This window comes from Dromiciops gliroides, chromosome 2 (assembly GCF_019393635.1).
Source record: "Dromiciops gliroides isolate mDroGli1 chromosome 2, mDroGli1.pri, whole genome shotgun sequence".
Lineage (NCBI taxonomy): Eukaryota > Metazoa > Chordata > Mammalia > Microbiotheria > Microbiotheriidae > Dromiciops > Dromiciops gliroides.
Window position 1 is genome coordinate 291,032,119 of NC_057862.1, and position 17,212 is coordinate 291,049,330.

The window sequence follows — 17,212 nt, forward strand, 5'->3', positions numbered from 1 at the left end:
AGATATTTACCTCCTATCTACGTGGCCACCTGACATTTTCTGACAGTTACAAAGGAAAAAAAAGAGGGGGAGGGAAATAAGACCTAAAAAGGTGTTGTCTGCACCTTGTAACCGTGAGTGCAAGGAAGAAAACAGAAGACGCAAAAATGAAAGGCCACTGACATAAGCATTCAATGTTTCTGGCAAGATTTTCTCCCCCAAGGTGGGCTTGAAAGCTACTGCTATTTAGAGCCATCTGAAAGGGGGCTCTCCTCTCTCCCTCTTTTGCAAATTAAGAAACTGAAGCCTAGTGGGGAAATAACTGACGCTTTGGTGTTTTTGTAAATTAAAAAAATATTTGTTTCCAGGGAACTTGTCTTTTTTTTTTTTAATTGTGAATGAGGGGCAGCTAGGTGGCACAGTGGATAGAGCACGGGCCCTGGAGTCTGGAGGACCTGAGTTCAAATCTGTCCTCAGACACTTAACACTTACTAGCTGTGTGACCCCGGGCAAGTCACTTAACCCCAATTGCCTCACTAAAAAAAAAAATTTTGAATGAGTTAACAGTTTCCCTATGAAGAGGATATAATCACAAACTGATAGCTGAATTAATTATACTCTCTTGCACAACCATGTAGGAAGTGGGAAAAGGCTGTAAGACTGATACATGCAACAAACAACAAAGAATAAGTCTCAGATTAGGCACCTCTTAATATACGGGTCCTAGCTAGAAATCAAGAGAGTCAAGTTGCTTTGTATATTTAATTTCTTTCTTACATGACAAGGAATCAACCTTCTTGCTCTAATTCCCCCTTTGAAAAAAAGTGTTAAAAAACACTGCCTTCCCACCTCCCCAAGCCCCTGCAATTCTGAGGATGCATCAAGGAAAGCTCAGCCCTGCACAAACTTAATATTTGATACACAGAGGGGTAATTAGTTTGAGGTACTTTAGCTGATTAATGATGTGACAATATATTCCACAATAACACCTTGCTTAATGCTCCACTAAATGCCCACCATTAACACTGTTTTTATGTAACTTCCTGTCTTTTTTCCTGGACAACACTGGTTTACCAAATATGATTATAAGGACCCTATTAATGATGTTAGGTGGAATATGTTTATATACTTTAGTTATACATATATATTTATTTATTTGGGGGGGGTGGGCAATGAGGGTTAAGTGACTTGCCCAGGGTCACACAGCTAGTAAGTGTCAAGTGTCTGAGGCTGGATTTGAACTCAGGTCCTCCTGAATCCAGGCCCAGTGCTTCATCCACTGTGCCACCTAGCTGCCCCCTAGTTATTTTCTTTTTAAACCAAGTTTTAAATACAGTACTAGGAGACATAATGCAAAACTCTATTGAGGAAAAGTGACTTTTTAATGATCTCATGAGATCTACTTGGGAAGAAAAAAAACCAACACATAAGCAATGTTCACAACTGTAAAATTCAAACCCTTTGTACTTTTTTTAAGGAAAAAAAAAAAAAAGAACCCCACAGTAACAAACTGTAAACCCGCACTAATTGTAACTATTCCTATGCTGATTTTTATATTAAATGAAAGTTTCCTCCTTGGCTATATCCATTTTTAGCACCAAAATGATCTTCCAAAGAGGTATTGGTACAGCTTGGGATGTTGGTGTAAGGACTTGTTTACATATATAATACTTTAAACTTATGTACTATAAACACATACTATACACTCTCACAGCCACACAAAGGGGAAGCATATTTAAATGGATATATTCCGTAGACTGTTAAGAGACCTTAGAACAATGTAAATAAAATGATGGGGTAAATATTTTACAGAATAGGCAACTTTAATGCTGCAGTGCACTTAGAAAAAAAAAGTCCAACTCTTTCTCCTGGCTGAGCAGCTCATTTTCATATATATATTTTTTAATACCATGATTCTGAAGATGCAGAAGTTATTGCCTAAATATTATTCTATACATTTCCATAAGTGTTCAGGAAAACACTTGAAATTGGTATTTAATTTACAACATAATTACTTTGTTACAGCTTTAACTCATTGGCAATTTTGGAAGCAATGTTTTTAAAAGCTATGGATGTTCCTGATATCCGCTTGAAGCGGACGCCATTCAGTGACAGTCTTGGCAGTTTGCACACCTCCATTTCCCACTGTACAAGGTTTTCTGCATGCCCATCTCCGTGGACACAAAAGAGCAAGAACCGCTCTCTCTGTTCATAGTCACAGTTATTGGCATCCAAGACTTTTCGAATTTCCCTCATCATGTCATTGGGATCCATGGAACTGGTGGTTTTCATACTCCAGGTAAACCGAAGCGAGCGGGGTTTTGCTTCCTTGTTTTCATCCTTGTGGTCAGCTGACACGTTGCGACTGAAATGCACAGGGGGCAGGTTTATTTTTAACTCCATAGCAAAACCAACATTATCTACTTTGGTTAGTGAAGCAAATGGCACATTAAACATGCTGTGTTTAACAATGCATACATACCATTTTTTCTAATACTTTCCTACAGGGTAAAGATAATAGGCTTCATCATTTGCTCCTTCATTAAGGAGCATCTATTAAAAAGTAGTCAGAAACACCTTTACGAAAAATTCATTGTGTCACCAAAATCCTATTTGGCCAGTCCTATCTGCATCCATTTTATACTAATTTATTTTTCACCCTCTGCTGCATTGAGGTAACACTTATAAACCTTAAAGTGTTATAAATCTGAGTTATTATTCCTTTCAATTTTATTGGCTTTAATTCTCACTTAGAATTCTTCCACAAAAAAAGATGAAAAAACAAAGAAGAAAATATTAAAAAGGGGGAAGAAAAAAAAAGAGACAACCAGGTTCTATCATCCTCCCTACCGAACTGCCTGGAATCCTTTGTATTTGCATGGATTTCTTACATATTTCCTAATTCAGGAAACCTATAGAATAATTCTGAGAATGGCTTGGGGAGACTATTAAAAAAAGATATAATTTTTGTTTTCTTTATGTCATTTCCCTACAATGAATGATGCACAATTTGATTATTACTCAAGGAAAAAAAAGAAAGTATTTCTTGTGCTTAAAAATATCATCTTCCCCCAAATAAACAAAATCTAGACCATATTTCATTGGGGGGGGGGTCCTAAGGATAATTTTCTTGGATAATGAGAGAAAATGAGAAAATAAAGGTGGTATTCTGGGACTCTAGTCATATTAAATAAACAACTGGTCATTCTGCCTCCATTTTTTAAATGGTCAAAAATGAGAACACATATTTCTCTTTCTTTCTTTTTTTTTTTTTTTTTTGCGGGGCAATGAGGGTTAAAGTGACTTGCCCAAGGTCACACAGCTAGTAAGTGTCAAGTGTCTGAGGCTGGATTTGAACTCAGGTCCTCCAGTGCTTTATTTACTGTGCCACCTAGCTGCCCCCAAGAACACATATTCCTAACTCCCAAGCAATTTTGGTATTCTCAGATTACACTATCTAAAGCAGTCATCAAAACACAAACTCTAAGTCATATAAGTATAATAAAAATAAAAGTATCCAAGTTTTTAGGAATGTCTAGCATGTTAAAAATGCTAAATAAGGTAAAGTTTTATAGGAAGAAAACCCAGAGTGACCCACTACCAGTATACTATTCTCTCCTACAAAATCCAATATTCAACTTTTTGGAAGAGATCTGAAGACAGATGAGGAAACAGAGGCCCAGAGAGTTCAAATGACTTTATCAAGGTCACAAGGCAGCAATGTACATTGCTGGGATTTGAATTCAAGTCCAAATCTTATGTACTTTCTACCAGTGTGTGTATCATATACTGAAACTTGATAGTGTACTGACTTGCAAATTCTTGTCCTGACCTTTCTTGTTTCAAATAAGCCTTTGAGCTGTGGCACCATGTCATATATCCCCATACCCTAAAACAATGATATTCTAGGTACAGAATAAGTATTCATTAAATCTTTGTTCTCTCTTATCGCCTCATTATACTCCCTACTACTAATATAATTAGAAAATGCTGCCCAGTTCTAGCAGTGTAGAAATCAATGACCCATATAGGAATTTATGTAATGCTGCCTATCTGTATACATTCAACGACATTTAAAAAAAAATACACAGGTAGTAAAGTTCCATTAACAGTATATTTCTTCCCTTAACTCTTATATTCTTTTTTTTTTTTGTGGGGCTATGGAGGTTAAAGTGACTTGCCCAGGGTCACACAGCTAGTAAGTGTCAAGTGTCTGAGGCCGGATTTGAACTCAGGAACTCCTGAATCCAGGGCCAGTGCTTTATCCCCTGCGCCACCTACCTGCCCCAAATCTTATATTCTTATAACAAATTACCTATTTAAAACAAACTAAGGCATACTATTATATATTAAATTATCAGGGGGCGGCTAGGTGGCGCAGTGGATAAAGCACTGGCCCTGGATTCAGGAGTTCCTGAGTTCAAATCCGGCCTCAGACACTTGACACTTACTAGCTGTGTGACCTTGGGCAAGTCACTTAACCCTAACTGCCTCACACACACACACACACACACACACACACACACACACACACACACAAATTATCAGGGAGGGTTTCTGGAGCTTCATTAGCTATGTTAAAGTGATGGATAGGTGTCATATCAAATCAGCACCCCCATGTGGTTGATTAAAGTAATCAAAATCTCACTAGAAATAAGTACACTTTGTATTCTGAGATAGCAACAGCAAGCACATGCTTTGACTAAAGCTAAAAGACTCAAAATCGTGACTATATCAAACATGTATTAATATTTTATTAATGTGGCACACAAAATTCAAGTAATGAATTATCTCCTCTACACAAATGCAGTAATTAAGTAAAATTTTAAATAAAAAGGATTCCCCTCACCTTGAGCCCTCATATCTCCCGTTCCTCTCATATTCAGTTGGGAGCCTCAAGGAAAAGAATGCAGAAGCACAGGGAAGTGGGAAAGAGAAGAGAAATCTTATACTAGTGCATAACTACCTACATATGACACTTAAGAAATTATTTTTTAAAAAGTAAGAGATAACAGATTTATAATTATAAGTAGTATTTTTCCAAATTCTTATCCCTTTTCCATTCCATTATTTCCATAATGATTAGTTATCATTTCAAGTGGCTATCTAACAATATACTTGTAGGACCGATGACCAATGATACACACGAAAATATATATATATACACAAATAAACATTCTTAGCAGAAGTGTACATTTGAAAGTATGAATGCTAATGTGTTGATTCTGCCTTATTTTTAGTATTAATAAAGCAGACATCCCACAGTGCTATAAAATAAACTTCATACTAGGTTCATTCAGTGAACCTATTGTTTTATATACATCAGAAACATCATTCTAACCTTTTACGAGACAGAGTGTAATACTGTTACCCCCAATGTTTCTCTCTCCTTTGACTGTTACCTTTAATGAAATTGTTATTTCACATTTCAGTGGATGTCACTAAAACATACTTAAATTAACTGAATAAAAAGTAGTTTTAGTCAAATCACAATGGTTTTTAGTTACTTAACAATAACAACATGTAATGATCATCTCACAGCAGCTTAAGTGATCTACATATACTACATGTCTTGGGATTGGAAAAAAGGGTAAAGTATAGAATTAACCTCATTTAATGGATGAGGAAATTGAGGTAGAAATATCTGAGCAGCATAACAGGAACTTGGATCATAACTGAAACTTCTTGATCCCCATCCACTAGATAGAGCCTACTACTTTTGTTGATAAAATCAAGTAATCAAAATGTTCAACCCCAAAATATCTTAAATGTTGATGTTATGCAGTTTTTTCTGTCTAGCATTTTTTGAATTTTGGGTCTGTTTCTAGTGTAGGAATATGGCCAATTTCATCATCATTCTGATTTTCAAGTTTTTCTGTTAACAAAACCCTCTAAACAGAGAAAGAGAAATTGTGATTAACACAAATGTCACTCATCTTTGGCATGCTAATGGCTACATAGCAATAGTTCGTTAATGTTACTGAACATTTCATTCTCCAAAAAGAAGCATGCTAAGTGTATTAGTAAAAAGACCAAATTATTCAGATGCTAATCATTCTACAAAAGAAAGAAAATGCATAGAGCATGCTTAGCCTCTTGTTATATGGGTGCCACAGGCCCTTACATTTTGGAAAGAGTTCATATGCTTCTTTCCATATATTAAAAAAAAAAAAAAGAAACAAGTATTTAGTTCTCAGCAGAAATTTTAGTTTTAAGAGAAACCAGGGCTATAAAGCCAAACCTGAGGTTAATTGCAGAAGCCATTTGGGGATGGGGATGGAAATATAAAGTCCTACCTTTTGATAAACCTGAATGACATGTTTCTAAAAGAAATTAAGCCAAAAGGAAAATTAACCAAGATGATTTGTACAAACTAAAATGAAAAATATCCAGTCAATTAGAGACAACAAAAACCAAATAAAACAAAGTTCGCTTTACTAACATAGAATGAAACTGTTTCAAGATGTTGGCTGAAAAATGAGTCAGTAATAGGTTTAATTGAATATGAGACTTTTTAATTTGAGATTTTAAAGTGAAAAAAGACTGAATTTGCCTTGAAGCAGAAAAATATGAATTTTTTTGGGGAAATGTCAGAAGTAAAAAACAAATTTTTGTATAATTGCTTATTGAATTAAATTATTTAAAATCTTCATAGCTATAGAAAATACCGTTCTTGAAAATTTAAGTTACGTTAAGAAAGAAAAGGGTGGGTTTTTTTTTTAGCAGATTAAGTCAGTCATTTGTGATATACTCATAAACAAATAATATTTCTCAAATTTCTTTAGAGTATCCAAATGACAAGCATCCCATGTTAAAATCTGAAATTACAAAAAAATCTGAAAATGTTGCCACTAAATAAAAATACATTTACAACTAAACAAATACTCAAAAATCAAGTAAATAAAATTTATGTCTTTTTATTATGTGAAATCTTATCACTACTCTAAGGTAAGGGAGTGTGATATATTTTCTTTTCTTTCCTTTTTTTGCTTTTTTGTGGGCAATGAGGGTTAAGTGACTTGCCCAGGGTCACATAGCTAGTAAGTGTCAAGTGTCTGAAGCCAAATTTGAACTCAGGTCCTCCTGAATCCAGGACCAGTGTTTTATCCACTGTGCCACCTAGCTGCCCTTGAGTGATGTATTTTCAAAACCAATTCAGTTTTTTAGCTCTAAAATTGATTTATTTATTAATATTGAGACAATAAATTATTAGAAAATGGGCTATGACATATTTAAAAATTATTTATACATATATATATATCAGTGTATATTTATTACACTGATACCACATTTCAATCACTCAAAAAAACAAAAACAAAAACAAAACAAAAAAACCTGGTCACAACTTCAGAGCTGAAAAGTACCTTGGAGGGTCAGATTTTTATTACAATTGTAATTTCCTTTTTGGGTTATCTTGCTTTTTAGTCATTCAGGATCAGTGACATTTCAGAAATTAACAATACAAACTAAAAGTACTATGAAATTTTCTTTCCAGAGCCCTTTGTGTCTCTTATTTTTACTTAACACATTGTGCCTTAAGTTCATTTTACTTATTAGGCCATCAGGCCACAAGGGTTAGGATAGTTTTTTCTATTCTGTAGAATCCTGTGCACATATTAAATATTTGCTGAATGAAGAATTTCATAAAACAGAAAAACAGACAATACAATAGCCTATTTTTTATTAGTTAGAAGTGATAGATACTATACACTGGAGCCACTGTGAGTACTAAGACACTAAGATACTAATTTTTTAAGAAACTATTACTTAAAGGAGAAGGACCCACATGTACAAAGATATTTATAGCTGCTCTTTATGTGGTGGCAAGGAATTGGAAGTTGAGGGGATACCCACCAATTGGGGAATGGCTGGACAAGTTGTGGTATATGAATGTAATGGAATACTATTGTGCTGTAAGAAACGGTGAACAGGAAGAGTTCAGAGAAACCTGGAGGGTCTTGCGTGGGCTGATGATGAGTGAGATGAGCAGAACCAGAAGAACATTGTACACAGTATCATCAACATTGTGTGTTGACCTACTGTGATGGACTATATACTTCTCACCAATGCAATGGTACAGATGGGTTCCAGGGAACTCGTGATGGAGGATCTCCAAATCCAGGGGGAAAAAAAAAAAAGAGCTGTGGAGTATAGATGCTGAATGAACCATACTATTTCTTTTGTTTTTAGTGCTATTGTTTTTCTATTTTGAAGTTTTTCCTCATTGCTTTGATTTTTCTCTTATAACATGACTAATGCAGAAATATGTTTAATGTTATATATGTATATAAAAATTAAAAAACCCTGTATCAGATTACCTGCTGTCTAGGGGAGGGGGGAGGGAGAAAAATCTGAAATTGGAAAGCTTGTATAAACAAAAGTTGAGAACTATCTTTACATGTAACGGAAAAAATAAATAAATAAAATCCAAAAAAAGAAAAAACCCAACTATTACTTAAGATAAGCATGACTTATAGGTCAGGTGGCTCACAGCATTTAAAAAATTATTTTTCTCTCAAAACAGGAAGATCAGAAAGGACAAGTAATTTGGGTTAGACTGAATTTGGGAAACTGGGCAGTGGTATCAATGACCCTAAGCTATTCTAGGCTGCAAAAAGCTGTCCTTTTTTTGTTGTTTTTAGTGAGGCAATTGGGGTTAAGTGACTTGCCCAGGGTCACACAGCTAGTAAGTGTTAAGTGTCTGAGGCCGGATTTGAACTCAGGTTCTCCTGACTCCAGGGCTAGTACTCTATCCACTGAGCCATCTAGCTGCCCCCAAGCTGTCCTTTTTAACACGAATATTCTTCCAATGATACAATATGGCTCATGTAACATTCTAATTTCAGAACAATCAAAATTGCAGGTGACCCAAAAGGCAATGGAAAGACAAAATAGGGGTATGAGCAGGATGCAGGATATTATCACGATGGTTATATACACACAATATTGTGTGCAGTTTAAATTGGCTCATAACTCAAATATGCTTTGGTTCAGAACTGGCTCTATGGTTACAGAGAAAGAGGAAGAGGCTAAATGCTCTTCCCTAAGTTTGAATCAATGATGACTCATGTAAAAAATTTCCCCAACTGGTACTTTAACATATGTAAGCTATATTAACTAAAGAAAAAAGAGATTAATGTGAGTGTCACAGGATATAGTGGAAGAAATGTTGTAATCAACAGTTGTAATCAAGAGATTTGGGTTACAATACTTAACATTTACTAGCTGAGGAAATTTCAGTTTCTTAATTTATAAAAGGAGGAGGTTAGACTAGATGGTATCTAAGGTCCCTTCCAAGTATGAATCCTATGACCTACGTTTTGGATTGACGATCTAGACCTATGACATTAAAGGATTCAGCACACATCTTAAACAACACAGGTCACATAAAAATCAAAGTGGCAATATAAGAGACCAAGAGATGAACCCTTGCCTAGAAGAGCAGACAAACAGGAAAGTCTGTGTGGATAGAAAAGCTTGAATATATATACCCACCAGGAGGCAAATGTAGTTTCAAAGCAGCACCTCACTGGGGGAATCCTTTGAGGTGTGATTTTGGCTTTCAGATTTCCTAAATGCAGATATGATCAAACTTCTAATTTTTACTGTTTGTGCAAAGGGTCATAACCTCGTCAACCTAATTTTGAATTTTTCCCTAAAGAGCTAGTATCCTCCAGGCTACATCACTGTAACAAACTCTACCTCTCATTACTAAAATGAAGCACAATCCTTTATTACAATGAATCTTTTGGGGGGGGGGGGGAAGGGAGGAAGGAAAATGTATTTTAAAAATTAATAATAAAAAATAAAGGGTTTGTATTATACACAGGGTTTTAAACAAAGTCATAAGGCTAGTATTCTTCAAACAGTTTCAATATTCAAACCTTAGGGAACCCAGCCATAGAATCAGGGAATTTTAGAGTTCTGGCAAGGACTGAAGAGGTTCATAGTCCAAATCATACCTGATTAGGAATTCTCTCCAAAATATCCCTGAGGGTTTATTTTCTGCTTGAGCACCTCCAGGGACGGGTAATTTAACCTGTGCAAATAATAGATTCTTTTGGATAGCCTTGGTTGCAACCAAGTTTTCTTGATATCAAGTTGAATTCTGCCACTGTACATCTTTTTTTTTTTTTTTTTTTTTTTTTTTTTTTTTTTTTAGGCAATGGGGGTTAAGTGACTTGCCCACGGTCACACAGCTAGTAAGTGTCAAGTGTCTGAGGCTGGATTTGAACTCAGGTACTCCTGAATCCAGGGCCAGTGCTTTAACCACTTCGCCATCTAGCTGCCCCCTCACTGTACATCTTTAACCCTTTGATCCTTCTATAATGATACTGGACTTCAAAGGCATGAAAGGAAGCTTACACTTTACTTCTGAGAGGACACAGTCCTTATTTTCTTTATTACTGATTAATTATTAAGCATCATCTGAAAACATACTAGATCAGCTATTCTGTTCAACTTTAGAAAATGACATGAACATGTGGATTATAAAGTAAATTTATTTAATAACAGACACATCCCTATCTGCTAACCTTTAATACTATGAATAGATTAAAAAATCTTTGGCTACTAATTCCAAAATGTGATCGATCATCACATTTCTGAAAGTAATAAAAGCTAAATAAGTTGATGAATTATTTAAGATATACTGACTAGAAAAACAAGTTGAAGTGAGAAGCATTTGGACAGCGGCTTCACATAACAGAGGAAAAGGCAACCTTTTCTAAGCCTGGTCAATTAAAATATGTCCCCAAACTCCAAAGTACTTACCTTCTTGTGAGTTTTGATGTTAATTTGCTAAAAAGATTAGAGGAACCCCTACTTCTGGTCTGAGAAAGAGGAGCTGCCTCATGTGACAAGCTGGGTGATGCCGGTGGGCCATTGTAAGTTGCTGTTCGCCGCTCCCGGGGCTGGCCATGGAAAGTGCTACGACTGACAGTTCCTCTTGGGAAGCGGATTCGATCAGGAGTAGTTGCACTGCTGATACTATGTGTTGAAGCAACTGGAGTCCTCTGATCAGGAACAGTGCTGCAAAAGTAAAAAAATCATAATAATTTTGACTTCTAACACAGCCTAACTTTGTGGCAAATAGTTAATGGATATAAAATTAAAGTCATAATCACAAAATCACAACTTTTTGCACAAAGGAAAGAACCAGTTATAAACAAAAAAGTCCAGAACTGAGGAATATTTTACAAAAGAATTAGGAGAAAAAAGTAGGGCAGAAGTGAAGAGGGAGTAAAGCGAACACTATAAAGAAACAAACCTTCAGGGGAATGTGGGAGAATCGTGCACACAGATTTTCAGGGACAAGACTAATATAGGGAATTTCTGGGACAAAGGATGGCTAAACTAAAACTTCTTTCTGTTGCCTCCCCTCTCACAATGTGCCTACATGCAGAGAATCTTCCCAATTAAAAATAATCTAACAGAAGAACACACAGGTGGAATTTAAAAATAGGCAACTGAAAAGTTTTAAAGCCCATAAAAAATACCATTCCACATGCTAAAAGAACTAGGAAGGGAGTGAAGGAATTCCTTGTATCCGTACAACTATGCAGAAGGCATTTTAAACACATACAGAGACTGTAATATATGAAAGACATCACCAGACAGAATGTAAAGAAAAATATGGTGAGGACATTTTATAGACAGCCATAATAGACTTTAGGACTCTAAAATCCACAGCACACAACTAAAGCAGTGGGTACACATTAGTATCACAAGGATTTTGTGGGTTTTTTTCTTACATATCCTTGAAGTTATCTCCTTCACTGTCTATTGGAGGTAACATCATCTTGGGCTGCCCAGAGGCTGACATGGACATCGACTTCTGATGTCTCAGCCGAATACAGGTAGAAGATGTGGTACAAACTGAGGCAGGACTAGCTGCATAAGCGAACATTTCTGTCAGGCTGTGAGGGGGGGTTTGGGTTTAGGCAGAGGCAGAAACAACAGTATGATGGACCAATGACAAAAAAAGCAACTATAGTTTAAAGCAAATACCTTCTTTTCCAAACCATTTTATTTCTGTCAAAGAACCAAAACTTTTATCAATTGCCATAGGGAAATTCATGCATTTTGCTAATCCATAGGTGAATATTTTACAAAATAAGATTTTTCAAAGATTATTAGTATAAAAAGATAGCTACTTCCACATTTCTAATGTTCATACAAATGTAATTATATAAAAAAAAAACCACCCAGAGATTTTTGTTAAAAGTCCATTATAATAAGACATCACAACCCTGTTCTCTAATAGACTTGAAATGTATGCAAGCATATAAAAATGCCAGTATAAAATGGATTAACAAATTATGGGTACAGTGGATCCCCATCTAAACTTTCATTTTACTTGCATTAAAACATCCTGTGTATACAAATAATAGTTTAGAACTCTTGACTCTGAAAGAATAGAAATTCCTTTTCAACTGAACAAAATCGAAATAAATATTTCTGAAATGTTTACTATGTGCCAGGTACTGTGCTAGGGTGCTAGAGAAACAAAGATAAAAATAAAATCGATCCTTTTTTCTAAATTAGCTTATATTTTACTGAGGGATGTGGTACCAAGTACAGCACAATGAAAACTGAGGGCACTGAAAATCAGAGGGAGGAGGCCTTTTCTTTTTTCCCCTTTCTTTGCAGGGCAATGAGGGTTAAGTGACTTGCCCAGAGTCAACACAGCTATTAAGTGTCAAGTGTCTGAGGCCAGATTTGAACTCAGGTCCTCCTGAATTCCAGGGTGGGCACTTTATCCACTGCACCACCTAGCTGCCCCCAGGATAAGGCTTTTGAGAGGCACAAATGAGGAAGTAATGCATCTAGGCACAAGAACACAGTGTGAAGTCTGAGGCAGAAATAAATGAATAAAAAAACCCCCAGTGCTTACTACATGCAAAGCACTGTTAGTACACTTCAAACTTCCTGAGAGGTTTGACATGGGATACCAACTAAGTATAGAGAAGGAGGCTGACCAAGCAAGCTATTTATGTTCAATAAGGTTCACATCACAAGTGACTATAAGACTGCCAGGTTTCATTGGACAAAAACGGAACCGCTAAAGAAAACAATTAGCAACCAATGTGATTTCCCAGCACAGGTATAACTCAGGAACAATACCCTTGCAATGTCATCAGTCCTACATTCAAATCATTTTCTGATGCTTCCACATAATGAGGAAAAGATCCTAACAACGCGAAAAGGTTCAAGAATATTGGTTTGGTGTGGGCAGCCTGAGGGTCAGGATGGGTACAGGATGAGGAAATCTTCAGCCACATTATCAAGGAGGCTGTAATAGGTGTCAATTCCGAAGTATTTATTGATGAAATTACAGGCCTGAACTACTGAACTAATGGCAAGAACATAACCAAATTCAAGTCCTGGGTCTTCTTTCTGTTTCTCTCTATATTCTTTTCTTGATAATCTTATCAGCTCCCCTGGAACTCAATTATCATCTCTAGCTAGACGACTGCCAAAGTCCTGCTCTATTCCCACTGTATTCTAATTCAACATCACCAACTGCCTATTGGGTATTTTGAACTGAAAGTGCACTAAACAATAAAAACTCAACATGTCTAAAATGTAACTCATCCTCTTTCTTCCCAACTGCCTCCTCTCCCCTTTACTGTCAGGGATACTATTATCCTTTTATTCACCCAGGTTTGTAACCTCAATGTCATCCTGGACTCTTCATTCTCACTCATTCACTGAATACATCCATCTAGCTGCCATATCTTAAAATTTCTTTCTCTACATCATCTCTTATATGTCCCCTTCATTCTATTCACACAACCAGCAGTTCAGTTCAGGGCCTCATCACTTTCCTCATGTGTACTACTGTAATAAGTAGCCTTCTGACTGTTCTCTTGAGCTGCAAGTTTCTCTAAATCACCTAAACGACACTTCACACAAATGCCAGCGATTCTTTAAAAAAAATCTCCCCCCTATTTTGTACTTAAACACCAAAATAAAACCATTTCTATACATACAGAACATTCAAGAAGTATTCTACATGAAACCATGAATCTTCATTTTGTACTTTGTTTAAAAAGATTCAATTCTACATTTTAAAAAACCATCCTATCTACCTCCAAAGAGAGAACCAATATTGACTGAACACATAATGAAGCAGGTTATTTTTCATTTCTTTCATTTATTCAAGTTTTCTTGTACGAAATGACTAATATAGTAATATTTTACATAATTGCACATGTAATGTAGTAATGCTCTCTTATCTTTTGTTTACTTATAAATTCTTCCCTTCTCCATAGATCTGACAAGTAAACTATTCCTTTGCTCTCCTAATTTTCTTATGGTATCAGCCTATATGTCTAAATCATGTACCCATCTTGGCCTTATTTTTGGTATACAGTGTAAGATGGTGGTCTATACCTATAGTTTTTGCCATATTATTTTCTAGTTTTCTTAGCAGTTTTTGTTAAATATTGAGTTCTTGTTCCCAAAGCTGAGATCTTTGGGTTCATCAAACACTAAATTATTAAGGTCATTTACTACTACTGTATTTTGTATATCTAATCTATTCCACTGATCCACCACTCATTTCTTAGCCAGTATTAGAGAGTTTTGATGATTACTGCTTTAAAATAGTTTGATCTCTGGTATGGCCTCTCACTTCTAGCATTCATCTAGTATAAATCAAAATTAATAAATAAGTAATAGTGCTTTGGGAGATACAATGGTACACAGGAAACAATGTACTCTAATGGAAAGAACATTAGGTTGGGTTCTTGTTTTTGGTGGGGCAATGAGGGTTAAGTGACTTGCCCAGGGTCACACAGCTAGTAAATGTCAAGTGTCTGAGGCCAGATTTGAACTCAGGTCCTCCTGACTCCAGGGCCAGTGCTCTATCCACTGCACCACCTAGCTGCCCCTGTACCTAGTCCTAAAGCTATGATTACTGAAACTTTCTATGTGAGGCAAAATACCTTTTTGATATGATATTGTTCTGAGTTTTGAATTCAGGTATAATTGTCTGAATTATGATTAAGACAGTAGTGCTCTACCATTTGAGGGAAATGTGAAGAGCCACTCAACAGGAGTGTAGGTGGACCCTATAGGTGGATGTCTATGCCTAGGAAGACTGAAAGGACAGTCACACAAGGTAACAGCAGGATCCTTTTGACTCAGTTTCCCCACTGTATTATTTCCTTTTTGAATGGGAATACTTCCCATCTGGTTAATCCTGAGCCTGTCAATAATGTAGAACTTTGGGGAAGCTAGATGGTGCAGTGGATAGAGCACCGGCCCTGGAGTCAGGAGGACCTGAGTTCAAATCCGACCTCAGACACTTAACACTTACTAGCTGTGTGACCCTGGGCCTAATTGCCTCACTAAACAAAACAAAACAAATGTAGAACTTTGTTGCAAATTTGGCTCTTCCAAAAAGTTAACCATGACTCTTAAAATCAAATAGAAAGGGGGCAGCTAGGTGGCACAGTGGATAAAGCACTGGCGCTGGATTCAGGAGGACCTGAGTTCAAATCCGACCTCAGACACTTGACACTTACTAGCTGTGTGACCCTGGGCAAGTCACTTAACTCTCATTTCCCTGCAAATAAAAAAAATCAAATAGAAAGAAGGATGTTTTATCCTGTTATACCTGTGTTGTCACTCTGTGCCCTTAGGATTAGGCCTGGAGGAACAGTCCTGATGTTATCAGGACTACTTCCTTCCTTCTTTTCATAGCAAATCTCTCTAATCATGGCAGGTAAAACTGTAATCTGCAATCTCTCTCTCTCTCTCTCTCTCACACACACACACACACACACACACACACACACACGGGGGTGGGGGGTGGCACAGGTGGCAGCAAGGTTAATTTGATTAGATTTTATCAGACTTACTAAATCTTGTCTTATCATTAGCAGAATTTAGTAACATCGCCTAGAGAATCTTCACAAGTAGTAACCTAGAACATGGATGATAGTTGAAGGAGAGTAAGGGGCATCCTGATTCAAGTTGAGAAAAGTCACCTGGGGAATAGCCAAAGAGTACATGCACAGATGATAAGAGAGACACATAGGAAGTGCTTATCAGATACTTGAAGGAACATATCACAGAGACTGCCAAAGGACTCAACATCCCTAAAGCTACAGATATATTGGATTTCTTTATTTACTCTATTATAATTTTGGTTGCTATAGAACTGTTAATCCGTAAACTGTTTATCATTTCTGCTAAGACTGATAATGCCTTAGGAATTGTTAGAAAATTGTGAGGCTATAAATAGTCTCAAAAGGGGGAAATTGAAGGGTTAAATTTTTATGTATGACTATAACAGAATGCTAATAAGGGAAAACAATTCATTCCAACTGACTGGGTTGCAAAACAGAAAAAGGAGGCAAGATGGAAGAGAAAAGATAGGGACTCCTCTGAGTGCTTCCAAATTCCCTGCCAAAGAACTTTTAAAATAATACCTCAACAAATTTTGGAGTGGTAGAACCCACAAAAGGATGGGGTGAAAATTTATCTTGCCCAAGATAATTTAGAAGGTGGGCAGAAAAGATCTACCACACTTGTGAGAATGGAGTGTAGTACAGTGTAGGCCATGCCCCAGCAAACAAACAGCAAGTCTTGAAGGTGACTAAATTAGTGGTGGCTTCTGAAACTCACTCAGAAGCTCAGGCCAACTGGTCAGAAGGAGATCATAGGGGTCTCTTTGCTGGCACTGGGGTCAGGGTTCTGTTTCATTACCCATACTTGAATCCAGGTTCCAATCTCAGGGCAAGGAACACTAGCACACCAGCAACCACAGGAAAATGGGTGACCCTGGTCATAGTTCTAGGGTGGAAAAGAGTGCTGTAGTTGTTCACAGAACAGAGCACATGCCAAGAGTAGCAAACACTGCTGCATCCAAAGTCTCAGAGTAAAATGTGAATTTGTTTTAGGCCCCCAAAAGAATTCCTGGAAAAGCTCAAAAAGGATTTTAAAAACCAAGGAAAAATTGGGAAAATAAATGACAGTGATGCAAGAAAATATGAGAAAAGGCTCAATAGCTTGGTAAAGGATGCACGTGTGCGCATGCACACACGCACGCACACACACACACACTACTGAAGAAAATAATACCTTAAAAAACTGTGAGAAAACAATGGGATTTGTCAACGCCCAAAGGCCCCACCTGGAGGAAAGTGATTTGGATTTACTGAATTGAGTGAGTGATTGATTTAGCTGATTAAACTACTTAAAGCTGACTTGATTGAAGCTA

General features: G+C 36.6%; 1 protein-coding gene across 13 annotated transcripts in view; it reads right to left on the bottom strand.

The window, feature by feature from the left end:
- Nucleotides 1–1,342: 1,342 nt before the first annotated feature.
- The window catches only part of MARK3 (microtubule affinity regulating kinase 3), a 145,187-nt gene continuing 129,317 nt past the window's right edge, over nucleotides 1,343–17,212 (bottom strand). For 3 of the 13 annotated variants that reach the window (XM_043982398.1, XM_043982401.1, XM_043982411.1), the window contains 5 exons: nucleotides 11,733–11,897; nucleotides 10,753–11,010; nucleotides 6,276–6,302; nucleotides 4,829–4,873; nucleotides 1,343–2,344 (listed from right to left, as the gene is read on the bottom strand). In XM_043982398.1, the coding sequence (XP_043838333.1) occupies nucleotides 1,999–2,344; nucleotides 4,829–4,873; nucleotides 6,276–6,302; nucleotides 10,753–11,010; nucleotides 11,733–11,897 (841 nt within the window). In that variant the 3' untranslated portion in view covers nucleotides 1,343–1,998. Of the gene's footprint in view, nucleotides 2,345–4,828; nucleotides 4,874–6,275; nucleotides 6,303–8,435; nucleotides 9,551–10,752; nucleotides 11,011–11,732; nucleotides 11,898–17,212 lie in introns of those variants that run through there. The other 10 variants (XM_043982406.1, XM_043982404.1, XM_043982403.1 and 7 more) reach the window with 8 other exon arrangements.